The following is a 24,604-nucleotide window of genomic DNA, read 5'->3' on the forward strand; positions in this document are numbered from 1 at the left end:
CATAGGGGAGGTTGATAAATGTTTCATGATTGAAGTGCATATAGTTTTGTACACCGAATGCATCCCTTTTCTACATGTTTTCAGACAGGGATGCTCACTTCTACATTTAATGAAATGCTGTTGACTATGGACACACACTGGAATCTTGCACATCCTCTCAGCCCACCTCCCCCTGCCCCCTTAGTCCAGCCATCTCTGTGGCAGCCAGACTTGCACAGGCTTCCCCCAGGTTCCCTCTGGAGCAACCCCATAGTGCTTCACCTCTGGCCATCCCATACACCTGTTGCTGTCCCCGGGCTTCTCAAATACCAAGGCATGGGAACATGCTTGAAACTTTTCATTGCCTTGGAAATATGCAGAGTAATTAATAAACCTAGGATTCCCTTAACCAGCAAGGGCAGTGAGCCTGCAGATGACTGTTTTTCTCTTTCATCTCCAGGGCAGACAGTGTTGAGGTCTTCTGAGGTTATTGCAGGCCTGAGCATGTGTTGCTATTGTAGTGGCAACAGCAGACTTTCCCTTCTTCTCTATTTCACACTGATCTTCAGTCCCATACCTTCCTAGGGATCTCACCCCAGATTCTGCTTTCCAGGGATCCAGGCTAAGGCAGTTTATTAGTCTGCTATGGCTGCCATAACTAAATATTATAGAGTGGGTGGTTTAAACAACAGAAATTTATTTCTCACAGTTCTGGAGGCTGGAAAGTCCAAGATCAAGGTTTTTGACAAGGGCCCTCTTGCTGGGTTGCAGATCCCCACCTTCTGTGGGCATATCTCTGTGTCCTCATATGACATTTTCTTGGTGCCTGCAGATGGGAATATTGCTCTTGCTCTTCTTATAAGGCCACCAGTCCTATGTAGGACCCCACCCTTGCAACCTTATTTAATTTTAATTAAGTCCTAAAAGCCTGATCTGCAAATACAGTCACACTGGGGATTAAAGTTTCAACATATGAATTAGGGGAAGGGGTGCATAATTCAGTCCATAGCAGATGGTGTTGCTCAGAAGTATTGGTTTGGTCTTGACCAATAGGCAGCTGATAAAGGCAAGGTTCTCCAACATCCCACCATCTTCCCTTATCTTTGAAAGCTTGCTTTTGCTTTCTTTCTTCTTCTTATGCTTTAATTACTAACGTCAAGGTCCTGTTAGGAAAGGTCTCACGAATAACAAAAAATTTTAGTGTTCTGCTAGTTATTTCAAAGACTACAGTTAGAAGGACGGCATTCTAGTCAGGATCTTCCTACTGACCAGTTTAAGGAGCAACTTTTGCTAGATTAAGGAGTAACATAGAGCGAATCATTTTGCCTTTCTGGATGAGTTTTCTCAACTATAAAATGGAATAATATGATAACGGCTGTAAAGTAGGATAACCCAGCTATTTTGCTGCTGGGTTGAGGGAGCCAAGGAGATGGAAGGGGGAGTTTATTTTTAAAATGCAAAGGAACTCAAGAAGGGAAGACGCTTGGGGTACTCTGCAGCAAGGAGGGCGGAGACCCGGGTGCACTGCTCCCCAATCTCCACTTGCCCACATTCCAGAGGAGGGGATGTTAAAAAGGGCCAGATCCACAGAGCAGCTTGGTTGACTCCAAGCTGGCTGCTGCCACACTCACGCTTTACCAGAATCCGGGTGGTTTGCAAACTCAGATGTCAGACTTCCTGTCCCAGAGATCCTCAACTCATTCGCCTCCCAAGAGTGGAAGCAGGAGGAGCATACACAGGGCAGCCTCACCCCTCCCCTCTCTCCACCCCAGAGGCAGGAATTTCTGGGATGGGCAGATGGTCCACCCCCCGCCTCCTCCTTCTCCAAGCCTGAGGGAGTAGGGCGGTGAAAACCTCCGTGGCTTTCCAGTCTCCCAGCAGGGAGCCCAGAGTGTCTGCCAACCGCGGCGACAGGGGCTACGGATTGAGCCTCTGGGGTGCAGGGGTAGTTAGACCCTCGGGAGGGGTAGAGCGCTGAGGGCGCTGAGTTTCCACCCCCCGTGCTAGGCGCCCGTGAGCCCAGTGGTTAGCGATGCTGCTGCTGTTGTGGTCGCTGCTGCTGCTGCTGTTGCTGGGGGCACCGCAGGGCTGTGCGCAGGGCGAGGCGGCAGCTCTTCCTTCCGAGCCGGTCACCGAGTGGCAGGGTGAGTGTCCCCCGGCCGGAGGGACCAGGTCGGCACATTGGGGCTGGGCTGGTCAAGGGAGTGGAGAAAGGGCCAGGCTGGAGGACGAACAATAGTAGCTATTTAGATAGTGGCCGAATTTAGATGGTGGCCACATCTCCGCCGTCCCGAGAAAACTCTGCACCCGGTCCCTCGGCCCTGCATCCTCCAAGCTTCTGCAGCAGGAGCGAGGAGGGGCGGGGCCTGGGTCTGCAGGCAACACGACTCAACTCTGGCTGCACACAAACCAGGCAAGGAGTTTAGGAGACCTTTCAAAACGTCGGCTCCCGAGAATTGTTTATTTGGGGGCAGCATCTCTTGGCTAAATGGTGGCAAAAAGGATGTTCTATTTCGTCCTCTTCCAAAGCACTTTCTTTAAGTGCTCTGGTTGTGCGCCGCCACCTGTGGAGTCACTCCAAGAGGGCCTCTGCTCTCCGCCCCTTTCGGGAAAGAAAACAATCTTCTGTATTAACGCCTCACAGAGGAGATGGGGGAGAGGCACTGCTGTGGCCCTGATGAGTTGTGTGAACTGGAACAAGTCACCCTGTTTGCTTCTCAGTTTCTCTCGGTAAGATAAATGGGGTCTGTGGTACCCACTGGACCACTGAGGATGAAGTGAGACCTTCTGTAAGGCATGTGGCACCTCAGTGAGCGAGAATTTTTTCAAAGTAATCCCCTGCCCTTGCAATATGTATGTGCACACACAGGCAACAAATTCAAACATTTGTTGAGCACGTACTACACGTAGATTTGTGAAGAGACGTAAGAGGTTGTCCTGAGGGGCCCACAGTAATGAATAAGTGCACGTGCTGCTTCTGAAGCAGAGAGGACAAGAGACCCAAATGGAAGGTGTGAAGAGAGGCAGGGGGAAGTTCAACCAATGGAAAGAAGCCTCCTGCATCCTCCATCCTCTGCTTTGGGGGATAAGTTTGGAGAGGGGGTAAAACGAGGTGTCATCAATGTCTATGTTCATGTTCCCCCCTCTCAACATCTTATGTATATGATTTTGAGGTATTTTTTCTAGACTGTATTCCCTAGCACTTCCAGGAGGCTTTATCAGGGACAGATTGAGCAATTCTAGTAAGTGGCAAAAGATCAGAGTCTCTTCCCTCCGTGGTCGGTTCAGTAAAAAATGTTCCTGTGAATGCACATCTGACCTCATGGTGTGATTTGCCTCCACTAAGAGTTTACCGTGCAGTGCTTATTCCTTCCCCGTTTACAACACGGGCTTTGCCTGGGTGCTTCATATCTAGAACTGGGCAGCAACCGCCCAAAGGAGAGCGTGCACTGCTCAGAGAGCATGCACTGCTGATCCTCTGAGCAGGGTTAACACTGAGGGACTAATCCCTTCTATATGTAGCAGACCCAAATCTTGGCCTAAAGTAGTTCTAATCAGTGCTTTCCCTTTGGCACTCAAGGGCACTCCGAATCCAGAACCATCTGCTACCTCCTGTACACTCCAGGTGACAGTTTGCATATTTGAAACGTTTGACATAGTTGGCACAGAGATTCTTCAGATATGAAAATGCTGCCCCTGAGGTTCTAAAGAGCACAGAGATTATGTGGGATTGAATGCACCAGTCCTCAAAAAGTCTCCCCCACTTGACTCCAATCACCCACATCAGTAAGTTTCAAGTATAACCTAGACAGGTTTGAAATCAAGTTTTTCCTGTCTACATAAAGATGGAAAAATAAAATCTGAGCAGCTGAAGGGACCTGACACATGCCTACTCTAGCCATCCACACTTCAGATGTGGAAGCCGAGGTCCAGCTGTGTTTTGGGGTGCCTCAGTTTACCACTGTGTTCAGTGAACCACACTTGACTTGCTTTTAGCCGTGACTGGCACCCACAGAGTAACCAAGAAAAAATAGGCACGTATTTCAGTTTCATATCCACTAATACATGATATGTAATAATGCAAGGCAGACTGTTTGCATAGTATTTTTATCTGAATTGTTTGATAGATGTTATTGATTGTTCTGATATGCAAACATCCCAGCCTTGGGAGACAGATAATTGATGGTATTGCGCTGACTTTTCAATCATTAATCAATTATTTTATATTAAAAAATCAGTAGAGGCACTGTCATATAGTAGTTAACTTCACTACTCTGGGAGCCACACTGCCTGGATTCAAATCCTGGCTCTACTGTTTACCAGCTGTGTGGCCTTGGGCAAGTTACTTAACCTCTCAGTTTCCTCATATATAAAAATGAACCTAATAATAATACTTACATGTTGTTCTTTTGTTTCAGTATCACCAAAGTGCCCTTTTTCTCTGGCCAGTCCAGACTGTTTCAACAGGTTGACAGCCTGTAACAATTATTTGCTGCCCTGAGCACAGCAGCCTACACAGGTCTGCAGTCGGCCTTCCTATCCCAAACTGGCTATACCAAGGGTCCTCACTGTGGCTCTGGGGTCAGATCCTTTCTTCTAACAAGGGCTAAAACTGGACAACTTCACTTACCCAAGTACCCCAGATACTGGGAGGGCAGTGAGACAATGAAGAAGGAAGTGGGGCATTCTGGGGAAAGGCGGGCATAGTCTCTGTGGAGGTTGTAAAGGAAATGAATTGGGGGAGGGGGCAAGGATTTTGATGCTATATGGAGGGCTGAAAATTATGTAAGTGAAATGGCCCCATCCTACAGAGGAGAGTTTCCTCTGTAGCATTCAGCTTCCTGGAGTCCAGAGTGGAGGGAGCGCATGGCTGTGTCAGTTGTTGGGGGTGGTCAGGGTAGGCTCTTCTGGATGACCAGTGACCAAGGGGAGTGAAGGGCTGATGAGTGTGAGGTCCAAGTGCTTGACTGTGGGGTCCTGTCTGGAGAGAAGAGAGTGACCTGGGTGGAGAGAGTAGGGGTGTCTCTTGACATTCTGTGGCAATGGGAAGAGCAACAAGGGGCTGGAGGCCTCAGTTGTTCATTCACTGTTTCCAGGCTTTATGTGCTTCTTCTCCATCTTGGTTTAGGTTCACCCAAAAGCAGTTCCTGAGATGTGCATTTTTTTGGATGCAAGTAATTTATTGGGGAGGTGATTCTAGAAGGCATAATAAAGGAATGAGGAAATGAGACAGGGAAGAGATGGAAGAAAGCCGTACAGGCAGCTGAGGGTTCTATCTCACAGAGGTCCTTCTGAGGGACCCGCTGAAGGGCAGGAAGCACAGACATTCATCCTCCCCACCTGCCCCCCATCCCCGTCATTGATGGAGAGCCCCTCCTGAGGCACTAATCTCCTGGCGCTCTAGACTGCACTGAGCACTGTCAGGCTGGGAGACACAGAAAATCAGCGAGGGTAAATGAGAACTGTACCATGTGAGGGACCTCCAGGGTTGGCGGTGATGGTAGGGAGCCAGAAGAATCATCTACTCACCTGCAGACTGGGGAGACAAACACATGAGCAGAATGGGGTACTGTTCCCAAGAAGCTGAGCATCTAGACTCAGATTCTGAAACACAAACAATTTCAAAACAATACAGTAGGTGTTATGATAATAAGGAATGAAGAGATGTGGAGGAGAGAGTGGCCTGAGGGGCTGGGGAAAGGGATGCAGAGGAGGGACAGGCCTGAGGGGCTGGGGACTAACAATAGGGCATTTGTTTTCCTGAGGGATAAGTAGGTAGTTACCACATGGGAAAAGGGAGCTAGAACATTCTCAGGAAACCAGAGAGTATGTGCAAAGGTACAGAATCACGTGTTGGGCAACAGTAGTTCAACGGGCTGAAAGTTCTAATCTAGACTGTTTTGGATGGAGGAAAGTAGGCCCTGAAGGTCACTCAGGCAACTGTGGGGCTAGATGTAAGTGTACCAGGATCTCAAGGGGACCCAAGGACAGATTCTCCTATGCAACTAGGTCTCCCAGGAAGCAAGAGCAAGCCACTGGAATGAAGCAATTACTTTCTCTCTCTTAGGGGCTGCTTGGTGGTCCCTGTTTGGTTGTTTTTTTGTGGACTGGTTTCTTCTGCTTCAACTTGCAGGATCTTTCATGTGTAGCTCTCACAGCATCCTTGGAAGAGTGCCTTAATTTTCTAGGAGAGGAATCTGGCCACACAAGTCATAGCAGTCTGGCCAGTCCCTGTGCTCTGTCCTTGAACCATGGACTGCAGTGGTGTAAGATGCACACAGAGATGCTGCCCCATCAGGTCCTGTGGATGAACAGACCCCCAGAATAGGGTCACGGCAGAACAAGACTCTGTGACATGTATGTATTTGGAATCATGCAGAAGATGAGGAATGAACACTTTGGCTAGAGGCATTATACTTAAAGAGGAGACAAAATCTGATTGGGTGAATTGGGTACTGCTGAGAAGGGTCTTGTGAGTTTGGACAAAGGGGAACCAGATCACACTTTTATGCTTAGGAATGCCATGGTCAATTTGGGACTTGAAAAGGGTAATTCTGAAGGGCAGAAAAGAGATCATCTAGAAGGTTAAAGCACTTGTGCATAAAGAAAGATGCTGATGACAAAAAAGTCAGTCCCAGTAGAAATACTGAGGAGCAGAAAGTTTGGGTTCCGAAATAAGAGGTAAAGAGAAAGAAAATAAAAAATAATAGGTTTAGTGAAAGGGGATGGGAGGGATGGCAAAATTGGAGGGGTAGATTAGATTATATTGAATGCAATAGAAATGAGCTCGGGGGGGATCCGTGCTCAGCAGCGACCAGAGCCAAGATGTGGCTGTCGGAGTGGTCACCAAAGTGGCGAACAGGTGAAGGAGGGTCCTTGGAGCAGAGGAGGCTGAGGAACCTGGCATGCAGGGCAGTGCAGACATGCATGTCTGAACAGAGTTTCATCAAAAAAATAATCCTTACTTAATATGATGTGCTGCTGCTTTTCTACTCTGTTCCATTCTACTTTGTTTTCTAATGCTCGCCATTAAATTGACCTCATGACCCATTAAATCAGCCACAACCTGCAGTGGAGAAAACACTGGGGCAGAGTGTTGGGTCATCTGTGTTGCAAGTTAAAGGCTTTGTTTGGAGTGGGGAGAACAATGGAGAATCTGCTGGTATCCCACAGTGAATGTGAGGAAGGGGTTCAGGGTGGTGTACCCCGGTGTTGAGGAAGGAAAAACAGGGTGCCACCTGAAAGAGGTTTCTGAAGGAGGGTGATGAGAGCCACCACCAGGAGCAGCAGTGGGGAGAAGTCGTGACCCTGACATTTTCCTCATAGTTTCCATTCCTAATACAAAGGTAAAAAGTTACAGTCGAGAGGGGTCTCATCTGTTCCCAATAGTACCTAATGTTTGGGAAGTGGTTACTCTGTGCCTCTTTACACACATTAACACAAGTAGGTACTATATTAATATCTAAATCAAGGAGGGTTAAATAACTTGAACCTATAGGAACTTGAGTGTGGGAATTTGAACCCCTGAATAGCCTTGTGACTCCATTAAATAGTTCATTCTGTATCCTGCTGTTTGATGGGAGCCGGTAATTTGATTCTGTGGCGAGAAGAAAAGGAGGTAAGCCTCTTTCTACAACTTCTCCTTTTCCAAACCAGTACTTCCCACATGTAGGAGTGAATATTTAATAAGCAGAAATGTACAAAGCTATTAGTGGCTTTTAAATTTTTTCTAGGTAACTCCTAAACTCTGGAGATTTGGGATTTAAGTAAAAGCATATCTGATACTCGTTTAACTGCCCTTCCTGGTGCTAAATCACTCCAACCATCTGACGCTATTTCTCCCATCTCTGTTGGTCATCTCTCAGAATCTCTTTCACTTCTTATAGTTGTCATCTCAGCTTCTTTGACTAGCTCCTTTCCTCTGAGCATCTGAGAGTCAGGATGGAATTCCAGTTTTTCTGGTTCCTTTCACTCTTTCTCATTAAGCTCATAACCTCCTTTCCTATTGTTGGCTGTCACAGTAACTGATACCACACAATGGGGATTGCAAGCCAGTGACCAGAAGGGTTGAGCCACACAGAGAGCTCAGTTATCCCCTCAGCTCCCCTTCCCTGACCTAACAATTTGCTTATTTAGATCAGGTTTTCTGAAAAAATGATTCCTTTGTTTTGCTTCTTCTGAACTCATCCCTATGTGAGGAGTCCTTATATAAGCTGTCAAAATAATATAGTTGAGACATCTGTAGACTTTGCCGCTGTTTTCTTTTAGAAATTATCCTTAAAGGGCTTTGAGACTTTCCAATAGAAACCTAGGAACATTAATTATATTTTTAATTGATCAAAGTGAAAAATATTACAGTTCTTAAAACAAACAAAACAACACCTTATGAATATTAAGTCACTTAGAGAAGAATATTTTATAAAGCCACTCAAAAAAAAGGAATAGTAGTAGAATTTCTATAAATCGGGTTCTAATGAAACAGAGCTAAACAAAACAGCAAGAGGTTTCTGCATTCATGTGCATCCATATGACTTTTCAATTTACAATACTTTCCAGACTATTACAGTTCCAAAGAAATACGTTAATAAAAAATTTTTACTGTTTCAGGTTTTTGGCATTCTGCACTTGAGAACTTTCCTTTTCTTTTTTAAATTGTATTTTGTATTAGTTTCATGTGTACAGCATAGTGGTTAAACGAGCATATACTTTACAACGTAGTCCTCCTGATATTTCAAGAGCCCACTTAGCTCTGTACGTGGCTATTACAATATTACTGGCTGCATTTCCTTTGCTGCACTTTACATCCCCATGACTACTCTGTAACTACCAACTTGTACTTCTTAATCCCTTCACCTTTTTCGTTTATCCCACATATCCCCGCCCCTTTGGCAACAACCATCAGTTCTATCTTTGTAACTATGAGTCTGAGAACTTTCCTTTTCAATTATGAAAGCATAAACAGGAAATTCTAAGTGATTATCTTACTACAACCATTGTCTTATTTTGTGGCTATTTTGCAGCTATCCATGTTCAAAGTTACGATTTGCTTTTCTCTTATTAACATTTATAAAGTGGCCCTATGGACTGAGGTAATCATTATCAGGATCTGAAAAGGCCAGCACTAATTTTAAACCCATTGTGCAGATGAGGAAACCAAGGCGCTTACTCTTAGCCTTCAAGCAGCTCTGCCCTAAAAGCAATTTTCTACAGTCTTTTTCCTATTGTGTTAGCCTTGTACAAATAAGAACAGGGCAAGCTTTATAGGCACGTGACACTGGCACGTAGGGACCCATGCTGAATAGGGCCTTGAACTTGGGGTTTAATGCTCTGTGGTTTGGGGTCTTGGAATTCTTGAATGTTTTTATCTTTGAATTTGTGTACTGGGCATGAAGTCCCATTGGATAATGGAGTAACAGCCAGGGGTTAAAGCCACACCTCAAGCTCAGTCCCACCTCTTAACTCCTCCCCAGTTCCCCCTGGTTGCATTTTCAGCCTCCCCCTTCATACTCCTATCCTCCACCCACGGGGCAACCTGGTTGCATTGGGGTTGGGGACTGGAGGTCCAGGGTGTGGGAGTGGATGACCAGTGGCATCTAAGGGAAGAACAAAGCAGTGACTGTCTCTGCTGGGCTGGCAGCACCTCTGTAGCTGCAGTGAGGACCCAGTGGGAACCTATCATCTACCCCCAACCCAGGTACTGAATGTGTTCCCAGTCCTTTCTGGCATGGAAGTTACGATCACTTGTGGGCCAGTGGGAAGTGGAGATTGACTCAACCTCTCTTCCCCAGCCAGAGCCCTGAATTTTCATTTCACTCTGGGCCCTGCAAATTAGGTAGCCAGCCTGAATAAGAAGCATGGGAAGAGGTATGGGTCAAATTGTGTCCCCCTCAAAAATTATATGTTGAAGTCCTTCCTCCTCAACACCTCATAACGAAGCCTTATTTGGAGATAAGGTCTTTACAGAGGTAATCAAGTTACAATAAGATGATTAGGGCAGTCCCAAATTTAATAAGACTGGTGTTCTCATAAGAAGGGGACATTTGGATACAGAAATATGCAGAGAGAGTAGGTGATATAAGGAAATATGGGGTGAAGACAGCCATTTATGGGCCAGGCAGGGAAGCCTGGAACAACAGACTCTTCCCTCACAGGCCATGGAAGGAGCGAGCCCCACCAGCACCTTGGTTCTTGACTTGTAACCTCCAGAGCCGTGAGCCAATCATTTCTGTTGTTTAAGCCACTCAGTTAGTGGTACTTTGTTATGGCAGCCCTGTGGATGAATGCAAAAACTAACAATGTACTTACCATTAAAAAAGGTGGTTTTGTTTTCATTTCAGCGTCTATCTCCCATTTAAGTAAAGGTTTTTCCTTTTTTTAATGGGTATATTCTCAAAGCAGTTAAAATGGAGAGCTCCTGTAAACACTTTGCTTTCAATGATGTCACATCTTTCCCAGAGTGGTTTTATTGGTGGTGGAGTGCTTTTCTGTGTTTGTTTTGATGACCAAATCCTTGAATGATACCCCATGGGGGCTTCAACATGCAGGCATTTGTGAGGGAGGTGTATCAGTGTTCTATTTGACGGCGTCTTGTCATAACTTGCTCTTTGTAACGAGGCTCCCTGGAGACTGAAATGGTATATTTTCAACACAGTCTGTGAGATGATCATAGAGCTGCTGTCAATGATTTTTACACTGGCAATGTCTGTTAGGTATTTAGAGTTAAAGACAAAAATGATGGAGAAATAAACTAAAAGCTAAAAGGAAGAAATGAGTTTTAACTCGGCTTTAAAATTCATTGGTAAGATACAGAAATGAAACAAAGAACTTGTAAAGAGATAATAAGATTTTCTGTAAGGGTCACTGCTGCTAAGTGAGATGGGCGGAGGGACAGGAGAGGGAGGGAGAACGGCAGGGAGTGGTGAGGACAGTCTGAAAGGGTTAATGCACTTCACACAGGGGTTGGTAACAGGCAATTTGAAGCCTCACAAAATGGAGCCTGATGGTGCTGATTAAGTTGGGTTTCACTTTTCCCCCACCTGTGAGCCAGAGTACTATAGGCTTTGTGGAACTTGAAGCAACAATTTGGGGAGATTAGAGAGCAAGGGGAAAAGAACACATAAAAAGATTTAGCCAGAGGGGTCCACAGGCCTGTGGAGGTGGTGATTATCCCTGTTCGGAAGCTATAGGAGAATAAAGAAGGCTCCAAGTGAAGGACAGTGGTAGGGCAGGGGAAGAGATGGAAGTTCTGAGGCAAGTTGAGATGTTTTAAAATGTACTGAACTTTTTAGTTGATTAATGGAAGGCAATTGATAGAAATCCACAGGCTTTGTTAGGAGCTGTCAGCTTGTTAAAAGACAATCACCAAATCTCAGAGGGTCTGGGATAAATGCAAATCCCCAGAGAGGCCCAGGAAGGGCAGGCACACTTTTCACTTTGGTCTTTCAAGTACAATGTGCATGCTGCAAGCACCAGAAATTCCTTGCTCATTGGTTTGGAAAGTCATGTTAAGAATCCAGATTTTCTGCATCATTCAGCCATGAACAGGAATTGATTCGGCCAATTACAACATCCCTTCCTGCTAAGAGTAATCTAAGGAACACAATCAGATCTGAAGCCTTTGTTTTCTGGAGGGCACAAACCCAAATTTGTGTGGCTGAAAAAGGTCAGTACATCTCAAGAGAGAAGCTGCTCACCTTTAGATTGGTTACAGATTGGACCCGTTCCGTTCCAAAACTGAAATACTGTTAGAACAACAATGAACTGGGCAGATTTGGGACATGATACAGGGCAGGAAGTGCATGAGCCCAGCACCAGCTGTGTGAGTGGATGGAGTGGAAGAGGTTTAAACCCAGGGGAATGGGCTAGGAGATTGAAATTGGATTGCAGTCCACAAGCTGTGGCTTCCTAATAGCTTGTCTTAAATATTGCACTTGATGTGAACCATGCATTTGAACTTTTCCTTTCAGTTCCCTTAACATGGAGCAGCACAGATTCTGACTCTGTGTGTGTATTAGGTTACATGGCCATTGTCATAGTGTAATTTACTGAATACTAGAAAGCCCTTTGCCTGCCTAAAATCCACCATTAAAAAAGAGTATTTCTTTAGGAATTATTCTTTTGTTTGTTTCAAGTGTTTTTTGTTAAATGTACAGAAACCTCACCAAGGCTTAATACTTCAAACCATAGCTTACTTACTTAACACTTGAAATTTTCAGGCAGTTCTTAGAAAAAAGCTATTTAAAGCAGAAAAGATTCCATAACGCAGGTGTCAGAAGGATGCTGAAAGTGAAGTGGGAGGGTCTCAAGAGAAACCGCCCCCAAGACCCCATGGGCACTGTTCAACCAGATGGATCAAGCTACAATAGCAGCCCCAGGCTTTAGACTCCAACCTCGGGGTATCCTAGGAACTGGCAGCCATCTGGCAGCCAATCAAATACCTAGAGCCAGAAAACAAGTCATTGTAGCTATTTTTCCAGAATCCTCACATTCCATCCTTTACCAAATCCTGTCATTTCTTCCCCCTTTGGATTCTGTCGCTGGTGGCTGGAGTCCAGTCATTCCCTCTCTTCCTTTCACCGCCAGTCGAGTCAGTACCTTCCATCTTCTGTGCTGGGTCATAGCAATAGTCCCTAGACTTCTCTCCATTTCCTCTCATGGGCTGTCTCACCTCACCTAAATGAGAACTCCCCTGAGGCAAGAACTTGGACATTTGCCTTTATGTCTATATTCTCAGCTCTCTAACACCATGTCAGGCACACAGTAGGTGCTCAATAAATGTTTTGTTGAATGATTCACCAGCCTAATTGTGGGGTGAATTTCACACCACAGCCCCAGTCATGCCTCCTCATTTTCCGAAAGCTCCCTTTCATGTGAAGAGTAACATACAAATTTCTGCATAAAATTCAACTTCTTTATAAAATTACTCCAAACCACCTCTTTCTAATTTCATAGTCTATGGCTACCAAAGTCTTATATGTAGCTAGGCTCTCACCCCCTGCAGCTGATTATTCTCATCCCCTCTGAGCTGTGGTGGCCTTTGTTCTGTCCATAATGCCCCCTTGCCTGACTCGCCACCTCTCCACCCACAGACCTCTTCCACTCGTCTGGACTCTGTAATGAGGGCAAGTATTATCCATGGTAGTCTAGTTCACCAATGCTCTTGCATGCATGACAAATATTAGCTCCCTAATAAATAATGTTGGTTGAATGAGAATATGTATGTATGTGTGTGTGTGAGAGAGTGATTTCTTTGACTTCTAAGTCAAACTGACCCCTTCAACGCCTGACTTCTTCCACATTGTACTTATACCTGTTATGTCAAAATATACTTTGGCTTTAAGTTACAGTTCTTTCTGTACATTTCGTGAAATACTCCCAGGGAGAAGATAAGTTCTTTGAGGGCAAACACTATGAGATTTATATATACCTTTTTATCTGCAGGGTTCCTAACACATGCCTATTAGACACTCAATAAATATTTGCTTGAAATTGCAAATCTCTTACCCTAAATGGCAATGAGTGCCAGCCGTTCGTTGTCTTCTTCTGAGTTATTAATGAATGGATGTAACCAAAGCTAGGCCTAGGCCTATATGGTTCTCACTGAGTATATAAAACTTCTAAGACAAAATGGATTTGGGGAAAAATGTAAAGGAATGATTCAATTAAATGAGCTTTACAGACTCATCTAGGTCTGAAGTTCATGGTTCTGCATTTATGGATAAAGTTAGTCCTCTCTCCACATTCCTTCCAGCACTGTTCTGCCATGTCTTCCCCAGTCAAGTATGTGTGCGCACACTCTCCACTCTCCACTCAGAAGGGTCTAACGCCACCAGGGAGTCACGTCCACCTCACACATGACGTCTCTTAAAAATCCAGTCAGTTGTCTTAAGTTTCAATCTATTTTCTTTTCCTTTTGTTAAGTCACTTGTTTTAAAGAGTTTATTTTAAGTGCAATTATAATTTTTTAAAAAGATGGAGCCCCCTTTATTTCATTAACTAGGAGCATTCCCATGATTCCAGAATGGATACAGTGTTTTTGTTTATTTGTTGTTTGTTTTAATTTTTTGTAGTATTTTATTTTTGGAGAAAGGGGAGGAAAAAAACAGGGAGAGAAACATCAATATGTGTGAGAGAAATATCAACTGGTTGCCCCTTGCATGCCCCCAAAGGGGAACCTGCCCACAACTCAGACATGTGCCCTGACCAAGAATCAAACCCACAACCCCTCTGTTTTCAGGCCAATGCTCAACCATCTGAGCCACACCAGCCAGGGCTGTTTTCATTTATTTTAAGAGCATTCGCCTGAGCTGTAGTCAATGTTTAGTGAAAGGAAAAGAGATTGGAATTTTGAGGCTTTATTTATTTTTATTTTTCAATTACAATTTACTTTCAATATAGTGGTTAGATGGTCATACAAATAGATACAGTTTTAAGGGACAGATATTGTGGCAAATAATTTCCCTCCATATCTCTAGCACTCTACATAATGCCTACCACATATCCAGCACCCAATAAATGTTTGTTGAAAGAAAGAAAGAAAGAAAGAAAGAAAGAAAGAAAGAAAGAAAGAAAGAAAGAAAGAAAGAAAGAAAGAAAGAAAGAAAGGAAGAAAGAAGTAATAGTCTACATATGGTCATGAAAGGACTACCCTAAACTTAAGTTCCACACTTGATCAAGAAAGCGTTCTCTTGCCAGTCCTTAAAAAAACACATCTTATCTTGTGGGGCCAAAAAGTGAGTCTAAAATGATGGCTTCCTAAAAAGATCTCAGAAATAGAAAGCAGAACCATTGTCTTCCATGGATTTTATTTTGTTTAAAAAAAGATGAAATTTAGTTTACAAGTCACTTCCAGTAAGTTAATCCTTTTTCTCCCCCTAAACTTATAATCATGAAGGGAAGTATAATAACATTTTACTGAGAAGAGATTTAGTAATTCTGACAGTACTTCATTAATCACTTAATCACTGTTCAAGCAGAACTGATGTCTTTGACATATGTAATCAATCTTGATTCCTCCCATATTTGATTTTCATCCTTTTTGAAGTCTGGCTACAGACACTACGGATGGTGGTTTATTTTCACATTATGTTTTGCTACAGACAACCCATACATGCATATAATAATAATCAGAGTATTGATACCTATATTGGTCTCTTCATAGTCCATTTGAAAACTATTGTTTTCTCTTCAGTGAATTTATGGAGAGTAATGCTGCTAGGACTAGATTCTGTTATAGCTTAATGGGAAGTGGGCTTGGGTCATTTATAGCTTGGCATGACATAGTATTCTTTTGAAAATGACGGGTTTATTGTTACTGTTAAACCAGAGTTACACATTTTGACACATTCTGAAGAACTTTTCCAAAGTTACATTGTAAAGGCAGCTGGGCATGGAAAGGTAAGAGCAGCCCAGAACCGTGCAGCATGGGATTAAGTTTGTCTAATATCTTCTGCTTTGGAAAGATAGTTTTCCAATCACTGGAGTGACTACAGAAGTTCTGGTTCAATCCCTCTTTCTTTCTTAACACTTCATAAGTTGGATGTTTAAAAACATTATTCACTAAATATCACGTTTAGTGATATTTAATTTCCATGTCCACTTACTCACAGATCACACCCATCCATACACTACTTGTTGACATCGTGTTCTCTCTTTCCTATGGAAGAGCAGCAATATAGAATTTATAAATAGATAGTGTAAGAGATGAACGGACAGAGAATCTTAATTCAGAGTTGCACCTATATTTGAACAGACAAGGCAAGAATTTTGTTACCTGGTTGTTTGAAGAGTAGTGTCTTCTCCCCGAAAGGTGACATCGTGGTGTTTACTGACTGTTTAAAACTAGTAAATCTGCATGCACTGTATGCGGCAGAAGCTAAAGTAAAAATGAGCTTTCATTGTGATGATGGAAGAAGAGAGTTTTTTGTGGGTTGCTCAGATTAGCACTCTAGAGTGATCAACCAGATCTGTAGCTGGATCTACAGACCAAGAATCAGGAAGCCAGAGGGATGATAACAACAATAACAACTGGCATTTACTGAGGTCTTCCCATGCCGAGGTAGTGTGTGGTGTGCTTCGCATGGATTATTTAATGGAATACTCTTTTTTTCTTTAAATAAAATGTATTGGGTATTACATTGTTAATAAAATTATATAGGTTTCAAGTGTAGGGCTCTATGATACATCCCCTGTATATTGCATTGTGTGCCCACCATCCAAAGTCATAAATCCTCCCATCACCATGTATTTGACACCTTTTCCCCTTATTATCTCCCAATCCCCTTCCCTCTGGTAACCAGTATGCTGTTGTCTGTGTCCGTAAGTTTTTGTTTGTTTTTCTTGTTTGCTCACTTGTTGCTTTCAGTTTTATATCCCACATATGAGTAATATCATATGATTCTTGACATTTTACATCTGACTTACTTTGCTTAGCATAATAATCTCAAGATTCATCCAATTTTGCAAGTGGCAGTATTTCATCTTCTTATGACTGAGTAGTATTCCATTGTATATATGTCCCACATCTTCTTTATCCAATCATCTATCTAAAGACACATTGATGTTTCCATGCCTCAACCTCCATAAGCAATACTACAATAAATATAGTGGTGAATATATCTTTGTGAATAAATGTTTTCAAATTTTTTGAATAGATGCCCAGAAGAGGGACTTCTGTATCATATGGTAGCTTTATTCTTAATTTTTTTTGAAAAACCCCCATAACATTTTCCATAGTGGCTGTAGCAGTTTACATTTCCACTGGCAGGGAATGAGGCTTCCTTTTTCTCCACAACCTGTCCTACTCTTATTATCCATCTTGTTGGTAATAGCCTCTAACAGGTGTGAGGTGGTATCTCATTGTAGTTTTCATTTGCATTTCCTTAACAGTAGTGAAGTTGAGCATCTTTTTATGTATTTTTTGGCCATTTGTATGTCTTCTTGGGAGAAGTGTTTGTTTAGGTCCTCTCTCCATTTTTTAATTGGATTGTTTGGTATTGAGTTGTATGATGAGTTCTTTATATATTTTGAATATTAACTAGATGTCAGAGCTGTTGTTTGCAAATATCTTCTTGCATTTGGTTGATTGGTTTTTTGTTTTGTTGGCAGTTTCTTTTGCTGTGCAGAAGCTTTTCACTTTGATATTGTCCCATTCATTTATTTTTGCCTTTACTTCCCTTACCTTTGGGATTAAATTAATAAAATCCTCTCAAAGACCAAGGTCCATAAGTTTAGTATCTATGTCTTCTTGTATGTATTTTATTGTTTCAGATCTTACATTTAGGTCTTTGATCTAGTGTGAGTTAATTTTTTTGTATGAGGACAAATAATAGTCTATTTTTATTCTTTTGCATGTAGCTTTTAATGGAATACTCTTAACACCTTATGAGACCAGTATTAACACATATTTCCAGTTCACAGAGGAAAGGTGAGGCTCACAGAGATCAAGAAATTTGCCCAGCCCTGGCTGGTGTGGATCAGTGGATTGAGTGCAGGCTGCCGATTTGATTCCCAGTTGGGGCACATGCCTGGGTTGCAGGCCTGGCCCCCAGTGGGAGCCATGTGAAAGACAACCACATATTGATGTTTCTCTCCCTCTTTTTCTCCCTCCCTTCTCTTCTTTCTAAAAATAAATAAATAAATAATCTTAAAAAAATAGAAAATTTGTCCAAAGTTATGAGACTAGTCTGTAGCAGGTCTGCCTGTTTCCAGAGTTCTTAACCACTAGTGAGGTGGTCTAGCCACCTACCTTAGGTATACACCATAAACCGAAGCCCAGAGGGCTGAAGTCCAACCAGTTAGTTGCAGGACAATTGTCATAAAATATATTCTTTAGTAAAAAATTAATAGAACTCTGAGCTAGCCAGAAAGTAATTAGTAGATTACAAGAGAAATTAAGGTGTGTCTTCTAGCTAGGCATGAAAAGGTAAGAAAGAAGGTTGCAGAGAAGGTTAATTATCAGAATCCACATCACATTGGAGAGAGGTGATTTGGTCTTAAAGGACTATTACTAATAACATACAGACAAGGGTTTCATTAGGAAAACAAATTTCCTGATCTAAATGAAATCTCCCTAAAACTATTCATTCTCTCCCCACACTACACTACACACTTTTCTCCTTTGCTCTGATGTCTGGTGACTAAACAATTTTTAACAACTAATTCAATCCCTCAAGTATATGTTTGTAAATAAGGTTATCAACTATTAATGAAGTATAACTTTCATGAAGTATATATTGACAATCTTTTTTTAATAATGCATTGTGATTTTTCTTACTGTAAATCAGCTTCTCTTGGCCTCAGTAACTTTGGAAAAGCCAAAAAAACTTGTACCAAAAAAAACCACATTATTCCTATGCACTGATATGTAAGGAGGTTCATTCTGCATTGTTCCAAATCTCTAGAAGGCCTTTGCCTGTCCCTTCTATCCCCCTGCTATATGACACAACTTTCCCCAAACTGCAGCTCTTTTAAGGGAACTTGATAATGTTCCTTCAGAGATCTGAAGATTGGACAGGAAGTAAAATATAAGAGGAGAACCTAGCTAATGGGAGAACAAACAAGCTCTTGGACCTGACCAGACATTCTGGGCTGAGTACCAGGGCATCAGCAGCAGCTGCCAGCATATTTAATCAATGAGCTCAGGACAGTCCATGCTTTGAGAAAACACGTTCATGATTGTTGTATAATAGGTGTCTTACAAGCCAGTGACTTGAGGTAGAATCACGTAGCCAGCAGGTAATTAACACATATTCCCTGGCTGTGCCCTGCCAGCTTTTCCAGTGGAAATTCACCCGAATCTCTTTTTCTGCTCTAGGAAGTTGGAAGCCCAAGGCTATACCACAAAACACTTGCTTTTTCCACTTGTCTGTGTGGCCTATGTGCTTTGCCTGCCATCATGGCACTCTTACCCCTCTCATGTATCTAAGTATGGGGCCTCAGCTAGTGTCCTGGGCATCTATCTGCTCCTGCTGGTCCCACGCAACAAGGCTGCTCCTGCAAAGAGGGCACTCCCATATCAAAGGTCCCCACTTTTCAACTACTGATGGGTCTAACACAATAAGCAAATGTGGAGAAGTATTTTTTTCTCATCTGTGTGATGTCTTGTATCAAGGTACAAAGTATACTTCATGTCTATCATTTGGGTTTTCTACAGGAATTTAATGGTAGAAATTTCTGTTTTGGTGGCTCTTGATCCAGCTGTCATGTTCCTAATATTCAGGCATTCACCTAGAGAAAACCAAATGTCACCATGCCTCTGGGTACCCAGTGTCTTTCTTCTCTAGCCCCAAGTGTCACTCCCAATGCCTGCCTTCTATCCAGTTGTGGAGAGCTCCTTTGCCATCAGTAAAATTCCTGAGTGGATTGACAGGTAGCCTTTGTTACTATAGGGCCATAGAGGTCTTACATCAGAGGTCTCCCATTAGCTTCAATGAGCCCATTTTTGCTTCCTAGGAAACTTCTGTTTTGAGCAAACAAACGTTCCTGGTGGACCCTGCCCATCAACTCCAGATCTGTTCAAAATGGCTGTTGATTGTGACATATCACAACTTAACACATGCACAATGGGATGCTCATGACACTAGAAAATTATATATGAAAATCTCATACCATATATTTTCTTTTGCTGTTTCAGATAAAGGAATATTTGTGATCCAAAGTGAGAGCGTCAAGAAATGCATTCAAGCAGGCAAATCTGTACTGACCCTGGAGAACTGCAAACCACCCAACAAGTACATGATGTGGAAATGGGTTTCAAATCATCGCCTCTTTAACATTGGAGGCAGCGGTTGCCTGGGTCTGAATTTATCTGATCCAGAGCAGCCGTTAAGCATATATGAGTGCGATTCCACCCACGTTTCCTTGAGGTGGCGCTGTAACAGGAAGATGATCGCTGGGCCGCTGCAGTACATGGTGCAGGTGAAGAACAACGTGCTGGTGGCCTCCTGGAAATATCTTCATAAGTGGATTTCCTACACATCGGGCGGTGGAGGCATTTGTGAATATCTGCACAAAGGTAAAAAAAAATTAACCAAAGTACTAATGAAATGATATATTTAGAAAGTTTGCCATAAATAAAGATTTGTAAAATATATGAGAGATATACGCAGCACCTGGACTCTCAAGGAACTTCTGCTAAATATATTTTAGTTGCTTAATCACTTATTGCAAAAGAATGACTAGAGTCTTGGACTGGACTTGCTGAATTCTCCTAAAGAAGTAGAGGTTCTGATATACCAGAGGAGAAAACACTTAACTTTGGGAATCAATGGAAAGGAGAAAGTATAGCAGGAGGAGAGGAAACGAGAAAATGGAGGTGGAAGGAAAAGATCGTTGTAGTAACAACTTAGCAAGATGAATTTGAGAACCTCTCCGACCACCGTCTCTCTGGTTGCAGGCACTCCGTCCTGGAAGGAGTGTGTCTACAGGGCACCTCCGCACCTCCAAAGCCTGCCCACATCCACCCAATGGTCGAGTTACAAGATAGACTGTTGTCAGGGATTATTTGGTGTGTGCCAGGGAGTAGAAAAGCTTGTTTGTTTGTTTGTTTGTTTTTGTAGGGAAGAGGCTTTTATTTTTCACAGCTCTGTAATATGGGGCATTTGTAAACAGTAAAAAAAAAGAAAAGAAGAGAGCAGCATAGTTAAATTATGATACCCCAGACCTGTTTCTCAGGTTTTGTTTGGTGGTGCTCTTCATTTTTTTGTCCATCTCTTCATCATCTAGTACACAGTTATTGAGCACTGATTGTTTCTCAGGCAGAGGGCCAGGCATTTGCTTTACAAAGGTCAGCAAGACAGATGTGGTCCCTACCTTCATGGTGCTTGGTAGAGTTAGAACATATCTTTCTAAGAACTCTATACCATTCCTAGGAAGCAGAGCAAGGAACTCCTCAGATCCAAGGCAGGACTTTACCCTGTACCTACAAGAAATGAACAAAGAGACAGAGCTAAAACAGGCTATTTTTAGGACTCACTACAATGAAGCAAGTTCTGGAAACCAGCTCTCCAAATAATCTACAGTTCCAAGGAGAACATGGCAGTTTGCTCTATATTAACATTTTAGCTACAGACCCACACTCACAATGCATGCAGGGAAAGGGTAAGTAGAAGGCAGGGACCAAAACAAGAGGATGTGTCCTGAAATACCAATGGTTCTTAAACAACCTTAATCTCTAGGGCTGGTGATGCTGGTGAGTTCAGTCCAGCCCCTGCTGATTGTTAGGAAGGGGTGGGTATCTCCACAGCCAGCCCTTTCCCCCTAAGACCTATTGATTGAGGGTGGCCCTGATCTCTGTTACCACAGAAAGCCCCAGTTGAGTCATGAAAAGTTGTTTCCTGCTTAAGGCCAATGATAAGGGAGAAAGCAGCCAGCAGGCCACCTGGGCACTGTTGTGTCTCTCTAAAACAACTGTAGAGGCCTCCAAGCTCATCCTTCCTCTTTGTCCCCTCTCTGTGTGGGTTCTGTTTGCCACACTGCACCCCCATGAGGCTTTAAAAATGGAAATCTGATCATGTGAATTTCTCATCCAAAACCCACTAGTGACTTCCCACAATGCTCAGAAGAAAGACCAAAGTCCATAATGTGGCAAGCAGGCCTCTGCGAGCTGACACTGAACTTCCCTGACTCCTCTTCCCATTGTTCCCCCCATGCTCTTCCTCATTCATCCCACACACGTCTTGTTGCAAGCTCTTCATATTTGCTCTTCCTTCTTCCAGACAACCCTTTTCCAAATATTTGCTCCCTCACTTCACCCAGTTCTTATTCAGAGCAGCCTTCTCTAAACACCTGATCCAAAATAATACTCCTTCTCTCTCTCTCTCTCTCTCTGAGTCATGAGAGGCACAGTCATTCTGTCTTCCTACTCTGTTTTGTTTCTCATCATAGTACTCATCATTTCCTGAAATTATGTTTACTTGTGCATTTGTTTTATTTTTGTCTTTCCTCACTAGAAGAGAAGCTCCTTTTTAAGGGGAACTTTCACCAGTTTGTCCATTGTTATATCCTCAGTGCTGTGCACGTTAAATGCTCAATAAATATTTGTGGGATGAATAAATTAATAAAGGCCTATGAAGCTCTTGATGTTCAGGTGCTTATCACTGGTGTAGGTGATATTTTAAAGTAAAACCTCCATTAAATTTTCCTTCTCATCCTTTCACATCTGTGTATGCTTCTGTACCACTGCACCATAGTTAATAAACAAACAGATAAATATATAAACACGCCATCTGTGAGCACATCCTCTGAGCCCAGCACACAGCTTTACATGCTAACATTCTCTGGACAGTGAAGTCCTGAGGGTTCTCGGTGGTACTGCAAGAGCTTTGCCCATTAAAGGTGTTCAGTCATTAAAATCAAGCTGGCAAAATATTTATTTGACTTTATCCTTTTCTTTTCCTAGATTTGTATACACTGAAGGGGAACAGCCACGGGATGCCATGCATGTTCCCCTTCCAGTATAACCACCAGTGGCATCACGAATGTACCCGGGAAGGGCGGGAAGACAATTTACTGTGGTGCGCCACAACAAGCCGATATGAAAGAGACGAGAAGTGGGGATTTTGCCCTGATCCCAGTAAGAGTGAAATCTTCGCTTCCCCTGTGTCACGAATGAATCAAGGATGATTGGAAGGTGATCTGTATCTAAAGAAGAGCACTAGGATTGGTATAGTGAAATCTGAATAAGCACTCTGATTCCATTTACCCAAACTTGATTTTGCGTTTGTTTTTGCCTTGAAAGGACAATCCTGATGTATATTCCATTTTTCCTTCTATTCAAAAGATGTTAATTAGCCATTCTTCATTAAGCTTAGTATATAAGGATGCTTTAACTAGAATCAAATTTTAATACTCTGTGATCTCATTAACCCCAACTTCCAACAAAATACTTAAAACAAAACTGCATGCATGTGAAGCTCAGTTATCCTTTCAATCCACTTTCTCTTATGAGCTGCCTGAATTTCTCCAAGTCCAGACTGCTTCTCATGTCATTGTCAAGTCCAGGCATCAGCTAGCCTGGACTTTTCTAAAATGGCAGTTGCCCTCATTATTTCTTAACAAGTTTTCATCTCAATTCCCTTTTCTTATGACTCAATTTCTACGTATAACCTCAAAATCCTTTCCTCTTCTTAACTTCACTTTCAAGTTAATGATAGCTGCATATTCTAACTTTTTCTCTTCTTTAAGTATATTTTATTGATTATGCTATTACAATTGTCCCAATGTTTTCTCCACTTTATCCCCCTCCGCCCTGCACCCTCTCACCCTCCAGCATCCCCCCCCCCACCTTTATTTCATGTCTATGGGTTGTACGTATAAGTTCTCTGGCTTCTCCATGTCCTATACTATTCTAAACCTCCCCTGTTTATTTTCTACCTACCCCTTATGCATCTTATTCCCTGTATCTTTTTTCCCATTCTCCCCCTCCCCACTGATAACCCTCCATGTGATCTCCATGTTTGTGATTCTGTTCCTGTTCTAGTTATTTGCTTAGTTTTTGTTTTTTGTAGGTCAGTTGTTAATAGTTGTAAGTTTGTTGTCATTTTACTGTTCAGTTTTTAATCTTCTTTTTCTTAGGTAAGTCCTTTAATATTTCATATAATAAGGGCTTGCTAATAATGAACTCCTTTAACTTGACCTTATCTAGGAAGCACTTTATCTGTCCTTTCATTCTAAATGATAGCTTTGCTGAATAGAGTAATCCTGGGCGTAGGTCATTGCCTTTCCTGACTTCAAATATTTTTTTCCAGCCCCTTCTTGCCTGTAAGGTTTCTTTTGAGAACTAAGCTGATAGTTTCATGGGAACTCCTTCATAGGTAACTCTATCCTTTCCTCTTGCTGCTTTTAAGCTTCTCTCCTTATCTTTAATCTTGGCTAGCTTAATTATGACATGTCTTGGTGTGTTCCTCCCTGGATCCAACTTCTTTGGGACTCCCTGAGCATCCTGGACTTCCTGGAAGTCTATTTCCCTTGCCAGATTGGGGAAGTTCTCCTTTATTATTTGTTCAAATAGGTTTTCCACTTGTTGCTCTTCCTCTTCTCCTTCTGGTACCCCTATAATTCGGATGTTGGAACATTTAAAGATGTCCTGGAGGTTCCTAAGCCTCTCCTCATTTTTTTGAATTCTTATTTCTTCATTCTTTTCCAATTGTATGTTTTTTTCTTCCTTCTGGTCCACTGCATTGATTTGAGACCCAGTTTTCTTTCCATCACTAATAGTTCCCTGTGCATTTTTCGTCATTTCACTTAGTGTAGCCTTATTTTTTCATCTAATTTGCAACCAAAATCAACCAATTCTTGAACATCTCGATCACCAGTGCTTTGAACTGTGCATCTGATAGGATGGCTATCTCTTGGTCACTTAAAAGTATTGGCTCTGGGCTTTGATTTGTTCTTCCGTTTAAGCCATTTTTGTTTTTTTGGTCTGGTCGCACCTGTTACATATGAGGGGAGGAGCCTTAGGTATTCACCCGAGTGGGTCAGCCCAGTCACTGGGTTGTGACACTGTATGTGGGGGCGGGGTCAGAGAGGGAACAATGGTGCTTGCTCTGCTCTCTGTTGGATTTCAGTCCCCTCTGCTGCTTCCCACAAGCAAATTGGGCCCTTCTGGTGCTGGTTCCTGGGTGGG

The 24,604-nt window shown here is 42.7% G+C and overlaps 1 protein-coding gene across 2 annotated transcripts in view; it reads left to right on the forward strand.

The window, feature by feature from the left end:
- Positions 1-1,827: 1,827 nt before the first annotated feature.
- The window catches only part of PLA2R1 (phospholipase A2 receptor 1), a 114,285-nt gene continuing 91,508 nt past the window's right edge, over positions 1,828-24,604 (forward strand). For both annotated transcript variants that reach the window (XM_045830634.1, XM_045830644.1), the window contains exons 1-3: positions 1,828-2,123; positions 19,613-19,993; positions 22,379-22,552. In XM_045830634.1, coding sequence (XP_045686590.1) covers positions 2,012-2,123; positions 19,613-19,993; positions 22,379-22,552 — 667 coding nt within the window. In that variant the 5' untranslated portion in view covers positions 1,828-2,011. The remainder of the gene's footprint in view (positions 2,124-19,612; positions 19,994-22,378; positions 22,553-24,604) is intronic.

This window comes from Phyllostomus hastatus, unplaced genomic scaffold, assembly GCF_019186645.2.
Source record: "Phyllostomus hastatus isolate PE091 unplaced genomic scaffold, TTU_PhHast_1.1 phas_contig_1, whole genome shotgun sequence".
In the NCBI taxonomy this organism is placed as follows: Eukaryota; Metazoa; Chordata; class Mammalia; order Chiroptera; family Phyllostomidae; genus Phyllostomus; species Phyllostomus hastatus.